Genomic DNA, 12,416 nt, shown 5'->3' on the forward strand with positions numbered 1-12,416 from the left:
ACATTGATCTTTTAATGTCGGTAACGTAACTCACGCTGTGATGTAAAAATTGCAATATTGTGCTTACATCTGTAACCATTTGCTGATAAGTTTATATGTATACATTGCCTTATAAGGTGTAATTAATATCTTATAGATTAAATAATTCTGTTTTTGAGAACACCTTATTAAAAGTGTAAGAATCACCTTATTAAAAGTGTAAGAATTTAATCAGAATTATGTTTATATGCATGACTTTAGATTTTCTTTTGTTGGTTTTATCAACAGTTCAACCAGTGTACATAAGTGTCTCCTTTTTATTCAAATTTATTATTAAAAATGTATTAAAATCTCTTCTTTGTTCTGTGTCACATATTTTCAGTTTAGTGCAAAGACATGTACAATTTAGGTGCGAGGTGTGCTGAGCATGGCGCAGAGCTGCAGTGCAAAGTAAAAGACATTAGGAGAAATGAGCTTCGCAGAGCAGTTTGGTGCACAATGTTCCCGTCACCAGTAGATGTCACCCATGTGTACTGAGCAAGTTTTCAATACACAGGTTCAAAGTTCAGTGTACCAGAAACTCCCAGCTCCTGGTCCCAGTGGAACTCACAATGTCCGTGCTTGCCAGTGCTCACAGCGAAGATACGGACATGTTCACTTTCTCGTGTTGGTAGTAGCTGCAACTGCAGAAGACAAGTACAGTTTTCACACCATGCAAAATATATAAAAAAAAGAATACTGTTGACTGTAAATACAAATACATTTTTTAAAAGGGCACATTAAGTAGGTGGAACTGGACGTTTGATGAGTTCAATCTAGAAATAGAGTGTTTAAGAATAATTGTTTTTCTCTAAGGGAAAGTGAAGTGCTTGTCATTGTGAAACACAGCACTGCACATGGTGAGCAGTGACCCATGTGGAGACGATGCTGTGCTCGGTGGCACCTTGGCAGCTCAGGATTCGAACCGGCAACCTTCTGGTCTGCTTTCTTACCCACTAGGCCACCACTGCCATAATGGCAGATACATTCAGTTATTTTATGCGAGTTGGCATAGCCTCAACTACGGTGCTACCACAAAGATGCCAACATAATGAGCATCAGTCTGAAGAATAATGCACCCATGCACATTGAATCATGGGCAGAAATGTGTTTTTTGATCAGTATTTTTAACATTTCTTGGTACAGACATTAATCGGTCTTTTATTGTTTTATCGTATGTCTGTGGGCAAATATTTATTAAAAGGTTTTAATTAATTGTATGGCATATTTCAATAAGATTAAGGCTTAACTTTCTAGACACTGGAGAATTGTATGTCCAATACATTTTACCGACTTGGAAATAGATCTCTTTCTTGATGGGCTTAAACACACCAAATGAATAATTATTCCTTTTAATGAAATTACGTTACATTACATTACATTTTTATGCGCTGTTCTTCTACTTGATCTTCAGGGTAAATTGGTTTCTGCTAATGAGCCCTGAAGCGAAGTCCCTGGAGCCGCGGTGACGTCAAAACTGCGCGACGCTTCCCTGTTTCTGTGAAAGAAAGATTTTCAAACAGGCTGCGTTTATTTCGCCACCTTGGTATTTTGTTCTGGCCAGTTTTGGCTCAGTCCGTACTGATTCCACGGGGTGAGTAAGGGATTTGATCCTAGTCGTTTCTACGTCGCTGCTTCAAATGGTGCAGTGACATGTCACTGCAGCCAGGATGTGGCTAGCTAGTTCTGACATAGCCTGTGTTGGCTAAGGTAATTTATGCGGAATGCGCATTCGTTGCGGTGGAGGCGCGTTTAGCCTGACGTTCTATATTCTGCCATGTCACCAAGTCATTTGATAAAATGCTATGGCAACTTGAAAATATGTGTTTTCTCTCTCTCTCTCTCTCTCTCTCTCTCTCTCTCTCTCTCTCTCTCTCTCTTTTCCCTTTCTCCCAGTCTTGTTGTCTAAAAAATTCCCCTGCCCTCTCAGTTCATTTATGTTTGGAAAATTAGCAAGAGCAGGACTACTCTGTAGTCTTGTTCGCAATCATTTACAATCTTAGAAGTGGCAAGTGTTGTGTATTCACTTGTCAAGTTTGGAATGCACATGGTTATTACGTCTGTAGTACTCCTTGTTAAATGGCTGCATTAAATGATACAGAACGCGCTCATTACAGTAAAATAACAGACCAGCAGCTGCTGTTATACCATCGTACATTTACATATTAATAAACAACACTGGTGTGCATTACTAGTGGTTACTAGTCCATTTAGCCAAGCAGAACTGATCGCCACTAATGGTCAGGCCGCTCCTGTCTGCTGAGTGAATGGCACTACATCTGCCATTCCGGTCAGGGTGTCAGCAATCCAGGCCTGATTCATGACTGAGTACTATGAGGAGGGGGGTCTGCTGTATGAGCATTCGCCTCCCATGCACATAAAAGTGGAATCCCCAGAAGGACCGTTTGGAGGTGGCGTCTCGGAGGATGGCTTTCCCAGGGAGGACGACGATTCAGACGGCAGCTGTGACCATAACGGGGGTCTCCCCGGTGGACTCCCCTTCAACGTGGTTGTTGTGCACCCAAATGTTGTAGCCCCTGGCTTGTCATCTGATGACCTCATTCCTTCTGAGCAGAGTGAGTGAGTTTTTTTTTTAATTATATTTATTTATTTATAATTTTAAATAAGTTTGAATAATTTCTTTTAGGGGTGTTTATTAACAAGGATCTCATGATACGTATCATGATACGTGGGTCACAATACAATTACATCATGATATATTGTGATGCTGTACATATTGCGATATTCTACAGCTCACTGAAAATGTAAAAACAGAGCTGAAATACAAGATGCTGTGTGCGATCTGTGTGGATCATATTACATAAATAATTCAGCCAAAACAACATAACTCATAACTGAATTTTGGACTAAATTTGTATCCAAAAATAGTGATATTAGTATAGTGATATGTATAGTGATAGTATAGTGATATGTCCCTTTATTCATACAATATCACCACGTAAATTATATTGCCATATTGTTATTTGATAACACCCCTAATTCCTTTGTTTTTTTATTATTTATTTATTTAATATTTTACTTATGTTTTTTGTCCCCAGATAGAGCAGTGTCTGCTGCCTTGGCAGGGGGTGGAGGTAAACGAAAGAGTCGGTTTAGTGGTGCCGAGCTGGAAGTGCTGGTGTCTGAGGTGACCCGGTGTGAAGGTGAACTCTTCGGACCAGCGGGGAGGTTGCGCCGTCGTGAACGGGAGCGCATTTGGGCTGGAATTCTCGAAAGGGTAAATGCGGTTTCAAGAGTCCCGCGCACCCTACGTGAGGTGAAGAAGCGATGGGATGATCTGAAGAGGAGGAATGGAGGAAGGCTGGCTGATGCCAGGCATCGCAGTTGTTACTTACCAACTAGCAGGGGAACAACTCTACTCGGCAGGCCCGCTCAGGCGAGCCCCAGGCTTCAGCAGGCCAGACAGAAGCAAAGTATTCGAGGGAAGGGCAGCTTCATGTGTTTTTCTGATGCTGATGTTGGTATGTAATCATTTTACTTATTAATGAAAAACAAAATCTAAATATGATAAAGAGTAATTAGTGTTCACAAGAAATGCCCCGTTTGTTCTAGGTGTTGGGGATGGCTCTGAAAGAGATGGTTTTGAGAAGGAGGAGGAGGTTGGTGAACCTGAAGGAGAAGATGGGGAGGGTGATTGCGAGGGTCCTGACAACAGCATGGAAGACAAGCTAGGATTTGGTTTGGGGCTAGGAATTGTTCCTCCCCCAACATCGGAGCGCTGGCTTCCCCCCTCTCCCCTCTACAGTGCTCCTTTCCTTAATGGAACCCCCCAGCCAAGTCCTCAGCCTTCACTTGGGACCCACCAGGGTGTGTTGGAAGCCCCCACTCCCCGGGTCTCCTGGCTTGAGGATGAACTTCGAGGACTTGGGGAAGCAGCAGTGCAGCTTGGGGACAGGGTAGAACAGAGCCTTCGAGAATTTGGGGAAGGTTTCAGACAAGACATGCAGGCACTGGTGGCTTCACAAGAAGCACTGTCAATCTGCTTACAGCAAAATAATATTTTGCTGCAGAGGCTCCTGGGAATTCTTGAGGCACAACAACGTCAGCAGCAGCAGCATCAGCAGCATCAGCAGCAGCAACAACAACAACAGTTACAGCAGAATCAACAGGTAGAACAGCAGCAGGAGCAACATTCCCCAAATTTAAGAGATCATCCTCCATCCTCGATGCCTTCTATTCCTCCACCCCCTGATATTTTACATGGTACAACCCAGCCTGACCAATCTGTAGATATAAATGGCACAGCACAGCAGCCAAGACGGGGGAGGACTGTTGATCAGCGACGGAGGCGGAGACGCTAGATGGAAAAGATGGAAACTGTAAATGATTTAATTGATATCAAAGTATTTATTATATTTAAAAAATGCTTAATCTAAATGGAAATTCTTCATACATGATTCATACCGGTGATAAAGTAAGATGCCCTGTGTTTTCACACATTCATTAATGTTTGATATTAACTCATTCTTTGTAATACATTGAGACACCCTCATTTTGCACTGTTTTGTAGAACAAAATAATGGTTTAAAACTGGGGAGACAATCATCGTAACATTATTTAGAAACACTTTAAAATGCTTTCCATGCATTATAATAAAGATTTTTTTTTGTGTGTTTGATCCATTGGATTGCTTATGGTAGAATATTTACTAAATTACCATTCCAGTCACTGCATTGAAGGGGCATCTAATAAGACCTAGCTGCAATATCATTAAAGGAACTGTGCAAATATTTTAAGACGACTGTTAGGATACTAATTCTGTCATAAAACAACAGGTTTGTGGAAACCTTAAAGGAGTTCTTACGGCAAAAAAACTTTTCAGAAAGCATGTCTGAAATTTGGATAAAGGAGGAAAACACTTTTATATTAATGTTAATTCTGACTTAAGAATGTGTTCTGATGTTGTATGCACTTTGCTTGCATGCAGTTTGGGCTTGAGAACAATAAAGATGCAACGCATTTGCAAACGTTTCACTATTTTGCACAATTTGGGCCTTCACGTGGACTATATATGGCAATATATGTACTTTAACATAACATTGTGTCATATTATACTGTACTGTATTACATAAATAAAGGCAACGCTTACTGAACTGTGTAAATGCCTGGCTTTTATGGCTTTTTTTAGCAGGAAACAGGTGATGTGGTGCAGTAGGTGGTGTGTTGTAGCAAGACCCCGGGACCCGATGACGTCATCACGCCCTCCCACTCGCTCGCGTGCCGAGCAGGGGAGACGACTGGTTTGGAAACATGGCTGCCGAGTACACTCAAAAACCCGAGAGACCTGACGGCTCGCCGCTCACGGGTGGCCCGGAGCAGCAGCTCGAGTCGGAACCTGCGGACCGGACGCGCGACTGCGACGATCGCGGGGTCGGCGAGGGCGACGGGGGAGCAGGAAGCGGACACGATCATGACTCCGACTCGCCGGACAGTCACGCTGGATTTGCTACAGATCACGGTTCCGTATCTTCCAAAGAGCCCGTCGTCCCTGAGAAGGAACCCGCTGCGCCTGCCGTTGATGTGGATCGTGAGTCGCGAGTCGGATCCGATCAAGAACCGGAAGAAGTCCTGCGCGAAAAACCGGCTGAGACCCAAGGTAAGATGAGGACATATTACATTTACGCCCTTACCCAGAGCGACTTACAATCAGTAGTTACAGGGACAGTTCCCCTCTGCAGACACTCAGGGTCAAGTGTCTTGCTCAGGGACACAGTGGCAGTAAGTGGGATTTGAACCTGGGTCATCTGGTTCATAGGCGAGGCTACTACCACCCTATCGTTGGAACTCTATGCCCTATTTTTTCCTTGTCACCGTTTGCCATTTGTTAGTCACAGGCCTGTTGCAATTGGTCACCTTCTTCCCAATAGAAATCTTTCTGCACTTATTTATGGTGGGTGTCACGAGACAATATTACCAGTGTCGCCATAAACCCCGGCCAAGGCGTGCTTACTGTAATTCTTCTGACATTCTCCGGTCTTGGCTGTCTCGAAATTGTAGTTTTGTGCCATTTTTCTGGCCTAGTTCATGCAGATTACGAGTTACGCTGCCTTGACATTTCATGAGATATGGTGGCCATTTTCAGATGCCTGGACCCATGCGCCTGTGAAATAGTGGAATCTACAGCCTAATTACACACTTGTATTTATTTTGCTAGTGGAATGTATGTTTTAGGACGTTTCCTAATTGGACGTCACCACTGACATGTCAGTCTTGGACCAAAACAGCAAAACATACCCTTGTTGTGTACATTAAATCCGACATTAAAACGGCACTTATCAGACATTCTTATCCAGAGTGACTTACAATCAGCAGTTACTTTACTTTACTTTACTTTACTTTATTTAGCAGACGCTTTTATCCAAAGCGACTTACAATAGGAAGACACCAGCAATTCTCGTTCGATTTCTATATAATATCGAGTTTACAAACTAAGAGCCCTGATAAGGCTTAGACTTGTCATTGAAGAGCATGCTCGGGGATTGTTGGGTGCTAGACTAAGAAAAATTATAATGTATTTATACATTTTGTATTTGTTTATTCAATGTGTACGCATGTGCTTGTGTAAGTGTTAGATTTGTCTGTAATATTTTTAGAATAAGAGGGTTTTCACCTTCTTCTTAAAAGTGGTGATAGTCTCGGCTAGTCGTGTGGAGGAGGGCAGGTTGTTCCACCAGCCAGGGACAACAACGGAGAACAGACATGATTGGAATCGGAGACCCCGTGAAGAAGGAATTTTTAGTCTCCTTTCGTTTGCCGATCTGAGAGAGCGTGCAGGAGTGTAGTTACAGGGACAGTGTCTTGCTCAGGGACACAGTGGTAGTAAGTGGGGTTTGAACCTGGGTCATCTGTCTGTTACCCACTTGGCTACTAACACCCTACACAATTAAGTTCTTTGGGCAGCTTATAATATTGTCAAAAACCACACTAACATTGTGTATATGACATCTGAAGATGACTGTCAGGATATTAATTCTGTCTTAAAACAACAGGTTTGTGGAAACCTTAAAGGAGTTCTTACAGCAAAAAACTTTGTCTGAAATTTGGATAAAGCAGGAAAACAGGAAGGAATGTGTACTGATGCCAACCCATTAAACCTTTCTTGAGAATATATACATTGATTGATTAAAATGGTTCCAAAGTGTTATAAATACTGTAGTTTTGAGCACAGCATAAATTTGCATATTAAATGAAGCAGTTAAATATGATTTCTTTATGATTTTATAAAATTCAAGATATTTTAATGTGGTTTAATTGTTTCCCACACATGAAATTCACAATTCTCAGGCCAAAAAACAGCAATTAGTGGAATTGTTTTCTATGTTTTCCTTGTCTTTTCCATTATCATTGTGTGTGTCACTCTAAGGATTTCAACCTTGTCACTCATCTTGCTTTCTTGCTCATATGTCTACATGTTCTGCTGTCTTGGACTGTAACTCTGCATTGTGTAATTTCATTTGACCGTTTTAATAATTGTATGCATAGCTGTTTTGGCAAATGTTTGAAAATAATTTACTTGTATTTTTATTCTTTTCTTCAACAGAAGATGAGGCTGAACTCGAAACCGCACCCGAATCAAGGGACAAAGCTTGTGCAGAACATGGGTCAGACACCAAAGACATTGAAAAAGAGAAACTGTCTCAAATGCTGGACGAGGAAGCGTGTGCAACACAATGTGCAAGTGAAGAGCTGCAGGCTGAGGGAGATGCTGATGGGGAGGCAGGGGAAGAGGATTTGGGAGGGGGAGAGGCGGGGTTAGCTGTAAAGAAGAGAAAGACCAGGCTGGAGTGCCGCGATTGCGGGAAGAAGTTCACCCGTCGGGAGACGTACAACCTGCACCGGCACTTCCACATACACCAGGACGAACAAGCGTCTCTCACGTGCAAAGAATGTGGCGTCACTTTTCAGCACAGGAGCAGCCTCATTAAGCATCGCAGCGAACACAAGAAGGTAGACATGGCGCCGCCTTCAGAGAAGAGACCTCACAATAAGGAGAAGAGTCCTCAGTGTGAGAATTGTGGGGAAACTTTTCCGACCCTGGTCAAGTTGCGCAATCACTGCTGCCACCAGGCCCCAGAAAAGCTTTATCGCTGCCCGCTCTGTCGAAAGGAGTTCCAGTACAGGGTGTCCATTAATGCTCACATGCAGATGCACTCCTTGGACAGTCCCTTCCGTTGTTTGGAGTGCAACAAAGGCTTTCAGTGTGCCATGACGTTAAGGATCCATCAGCGTTCCCATGCTGCTCTGAAGCCCTACGAGTGCCCTGAATGCCATATGGTCTTCAGGCACCGCTCTGTCATGGAGGACCACCGGAGGAAGCATACAGAGGAGAGTCCTTATGAGTGTAGCATTTGTGGTAAGAGTTTTAAGTACAGCAGCCTCTTGCACCAGCACCAGTATCTGCACACGGGCCAAAAGCCTTTCCGCTGCCTTCAGTGTGGAAAAAGGTTCGCGTTTGCCCAGAACATGCGGGCTCACTGTCGCCAGCATAAAAAGCACCTTCACAGCTGCCCTCACTGCCCGCTCACTTTCACCGAAGAGACGAGCCTGCAGGCCCATGTGCAGACTCATGACCCGTCTAAAAGGAGGATGTTGAATGAGGAGGGAAAGGAGAACGCCAACCATGCTGTGGAGCTAAAGCGTGCCTTCAACTGCCCACTTTGTCCCCAGATCTACGACAAAGTGACCGACCTGAGGGCGCACATGTTGGTCCACGAGGCAGAGTTTGAGCGCCTAAGTAATGGGAAACAGTTAGAAGAGGTCCATGTCTGCCCTCGCTGCCCACTAAGATTTTCAGATGAGCCCAGCCTACGGTCACACGTTGCGACCCACGAGGCTGCGTCTGTTGAAATAAAGAGGGACGTTAGGGGTCTTGGAGTGGTTAAGGCTGAAAACGTGGCTGGGGTGGGATTGTACGGGAACCAGGTGGACAAGAAGCCTCTGAAATGCCGCGAGTGTGGCAGAGGCTTCCGCCACCGCTCTGTCCTTGAGCTGCACATGCGCATTCATAGTAAAGACAAGCCTTATCACTGTAATGTATGTGGAAAGTCGTTCAGATTCAGCAGCTACTTGCAGCAGCATGTCATCATTCATACAGGGAAGAAGCCATACAAATGTCCCGACTGCGGGAAAGACTTTGCCTTCCTCCAGAACATGAAAACCCACCAGAGACTTCACCAGCAGAAGCCATTCCGGTGCACACAGTGCCGCAAGGGTTACAGCGAGGAGGCCCAGTTGCAGCGCCACATGCTCTCTCACACTGGGGACAAGCCACACAAGTGCCACCTCTGCAGCAAAAGCTTTGGGCTGGCGTACCTGCTCCGCGACCATCTAAACACTCATACGGGCGAGCGCCCCCATCGCTGCCAGGAATGTAACAAATCATTCCCCTGGTTGAGCAGCTTGCTGGTCCACCAGAAGATTCACATGAGAAAGCATCAGGCGTCCAATCAGCCCGACTCCTCACCCGTGGCCTCCCAGGGAGTGGGCAGGGCTATGGGTGCGGGGAGTAGGGCCAGGAGAGGGAGCAGATCAGGTTGGCCGCGCTGGGGGAACAGGCCAGGGTCTGGATTGCCACCGCTGGCTGTATCGTTTCCGGGTCAAGGGCAAGAGTGGCAGCAGAACCTGCAACAGCCGCAAATCTTTATACATCAGCCCAATTTCCAGGTGCAGATAAGGCCGCGAGCGCTGCAGGAGCATCAAAACCCACAGACTCTGACTGTCCAACAGCTCTGGAAAATGGACCGATTACTCCAGCCAGTCATGCAAACCCCCCCGTGGCAGTCAGAAAACGCGCAGGCTGAAGGTCAGTTAAAAGCTATCCAAAGTATACATGCACCCTCGGACACGAGCAGTGGCCCTGAGCAGAATCCTGCGAGAGAGGATGGACTTCCTGTTCCGGGCAGCGAACCATCTCCAGGTGGACAAAGCACCACAAGTCCATCGATGCTAGCCACTGCACAGCAGCAGAACCCAACAACTGGGGATTCTTGCGAGCCTACGCTTGTTCAAAATTGTCCTAGCAAAGAAAAGGCTCCCGGTCCAGCACCCGAACAGCTTGCTGGCCAAAAAAAGGATGAACTGAAGGTCTGGAATTTCAAAGCACCCGCTGGGTCTGGTAAACCTGGCGCTCCTCCCATTTCTATAACACTCAGTCAGGTTGCGGTTTCAGAGGCAACTCGGCTCACCTCAGGACAAGAGGGGGCGGTGTGGGCTTTCAAATCGCCAGCACTTCTGCCCCAAGCTCTGAGCTTACCAGAGTCACCTGGGCGGGGTGTAGAGCAGAAGCAGCAGCAGCAGCAGCAGCCACATATTACCTCTTCATGGGTTAGGGCGCCCACATCAGCCCAGGTGGGACCAATAACCATTCAGTATGGAGCTGCGCCTTTTCCTCATGGGGACAGGCCCACCCTGTGGGGCTTCCGGACCGCGCCAGTCATTTCCCAGACCCTGCTTGCAGGGCCAATTCAGCAAGGAAACGGACAAACCCAGCAGCCTCTGCCAATACCAGCAGGTCCTCGGATCCTCATTAACCAGACGCCCCCTTTTCTGTCTTCTCCGCTGTCTTCACTAACGCCACTTGCGCTGCCTGCCGCGCACCCTCTGCATTCCGTTGCTGTCAGCCAGCTCCCACGCCCGCCACCTCAGAACATTTTTTTTAACCCGCAGAGTATAGTTGGAGACAGGCCACACATGCCACAGACCGTGCCCCTACCTCAGATCGGACCCAGGGCTGAACTGGCCCTTGGTAGCCGCTTGAATTTCCCCCCAGACCGCCTTTTCCAGTGCATGATCTGTGGTCGTTCCTTACCTCAAGAGCTGGACTTGCAAATGCATTACATGCAACATGCAAAAGGAGAGATCTGATGCTGAACCCACAGACGAAAATGCTATGAGCACTAACAAGCTGCCAAAATATCAACCTTTTGTTTAGATTTTCCTTAATTGAATATCTCAAATCGTATCAGTGTTCATTTATTTGAATATTTAAACAACCTTCTCTCAGCTAAAAGTAAGCGCCTGTTTAAATGTGTTTTATATAAATAGTAGGTTGTAAACTAGTCGGGTCTTTTTCAGACCTATGCCTGCCAAATAAACATTTAAATAAATATTAACATCAAAATTCTGACTTGTGTATTTGATTTGAAGGTTTCCGATATTAATGTATAAAATATGTATTGATGAAGTGAATATATAGTGCTATGTCACATGCATAAAACCTGTTTCATTAACTCACCACACACACAGGGCAAAAGATGACCATTTATCCTAAAATTGGTGATGGTGACTGAGTACTGTATATTTTTACATAATTCATGCTTTTGGAAGTATAGATTATGTTGATCATAAATTCTCTTTAAATGTAGATTTCATTGAGAAATAGCCCATCGAGAAGTAGTTCTTCTACAAGAAGAATCTTCTTTGTTTATTGTTCAATTCTAAGCATCTGACGGCAGTGAGATGGCTTCGGAGAAGATACTGGCTTGTGTATTCCCATTAGTCTGAGCATCTCAGCATCACTATAACCACAATTAAAATACGCAGATAAAAGGTAATAAAGCTGAATGTGAAGATTCTCAGCCATCCGGGTGAAGTGGTCTGAAAGTTGAGTCATGGCAATTAAACTTCTTTCTTTAATAAATAAAGTTTATTCCTTACATTGAATCAAATGCAGATATGCTAAACTTTTTTTTAACTTGTCTGCAGGAGTATTTATGACATATGTTGAAAAAATAGTGTGAAAGAGATTGTTTTTGTCATTGAGACAAGCCAAGCACAGCACACGGTGCACAAAATGAAATGCCATTACATTTACATTTACGGCATTTATCAGACGCTCTTATCCAGAGCGACTTACAATCAGTAGTTACAGGGACAGTCCCCCTGGAGCAACTTAGGGTTAAGTGTCTTGCTCAGGGACACAATGGTAGTAAGTGAGGTTTGAACCTGTGACTCTGTAGTCTTCTGGTTCATAGGCAAGTGTGTTACCCACTAGGCTACTACCAGCCCCATTACCAAGAAATGTGCCCAGGGAGTGTTGTGTTCGGCAACCTTTATAGAGTTATGTCAAACATGTGAATAAAGATATTTAAACTATCATTATAAAATTATATAGGCATGTAGGCCTAGTTTAATCCCACAAATAAAATGTTAAATGAATGTCGCCATTTTCGGCTGCTATAAACATGCACGACTTAATCATGTGACCAGGTATTTTGTTGTGTTGTGTGAGTATTGTTTTCATTATTAGAAAATAATTGTATGTTAATATGCACCGATGTGCTTGGGTAGCGTGCATGCTAATTACGACTTAAACGGCAATTTTGAAATATTTTCTGCACGATGCAGCGCATATTTTATAGGCTACTGTTTTTATTATT

General features: G+C 44.5%; 2 protein-coding genes across 2 annotated transcripts; both read left to right on the plus strand.

The window, feature by feature from the left end:
• Window positions 1-1,437: 1,437 nt before the first annotated feature.
• On the plus strand, window positions 1,438-5,132 carry LOC114790857 (neurogenic protein mastermind). The gene is made up of 4 exons (XM_028981257.1): window positions 1,438-1,612; window positions 1,915-2,594; window positions 3,078-3,500; window positions 3,592-5,132. The coding sequence occupies exons 2-4, from the start codon at window positions 2,339-2,341 to the stop codon at window positions 4,338-4,340; spliced, it is 1,428 nt and encodes a 475-aa protein (XP_028837090.1). The 5' UTR covers window positions 1,438-1,612; window positions 1,915-2,338; the 3' UTR covers window positions 4,341-5,132.
• Window positions 5,133-5,233: 101 nt separating this feature from the next.
• LOC114790640 (zinc finger protein 629) lies at window positions 5,234-11,161 on the plus strand. Its single transcript, XM_028980864.1, has 2 exons — window positions 5,234-5,635; window positions 7,580-11,161. The coding sequence occupies exons 1-2, from the start codon at window positions 5,290-5,292 to the stop codon at window positions 10,900-10,902; spliced, it is 3,669 nt and encodes a 1,222-aa protein (XP_028836697.1). The 5' UTR covers window positions 5,234-5,289; the 3' UTR covers window positions 10,903-11,161.
• Window positions 11,162-12,416: the final 1,255 nt, after the last annotated feature.

The sequence above is a fragment of the Denticeps clupeoides genome, chromosome 5 (genome assembly GCF_900700375.1).
Source record: "Denticeps clupeoides chromosome 5, fDenClu1.1, whole genome shotgun sequence".
Lineage (NCBI taxonomy): Eukaryota > Metazoa > Chordata > Actinopteri > Clupeiformes > Denticipitidae > Denticeps > Denticeps clupeoides.

Excerpts from the sequence above, each read along its gene's own strand:
- LOC114790857 (XM_028981257.1), top strand. The coding sequence starts at position 2,339 with ATGACTGAGTACTATGAGGAGGGGGGTCTGCTGTATGAGCATTCGCCT. Across the intron at positions 2,595-3,077 it reads CCTCATTCCTTCTGAGCAGA|ATAGAGCAGTGTCTGCTGCC; the intron begins GTGAGTGAGTTT and ends TTTTGTCCCCAG. Across the intron at positions 3,501-3,591 it reads TTTTTCTGATGCTGATGTTG|GTGTTGGGGATGGCTCTGAA; the intron begins GTATGTAATCAT and ends CGTTTGTTCTAG.
- LOC114790640 (XM_028980864.1), top strand. The coding sequence starts at position 5,290 with ATGGCTGCCGAGTACACTCAAAAACCCGAGAGACCTGACGGCTCGCCG. Across the intron at positions 5,636-7,579 it reads AAAACCGGCTGAGACCCAAG|AAGATGAGGCTGAACTCGAA; the intron begins GTAAGATGAGGA and ends TTTCTTCAACAG.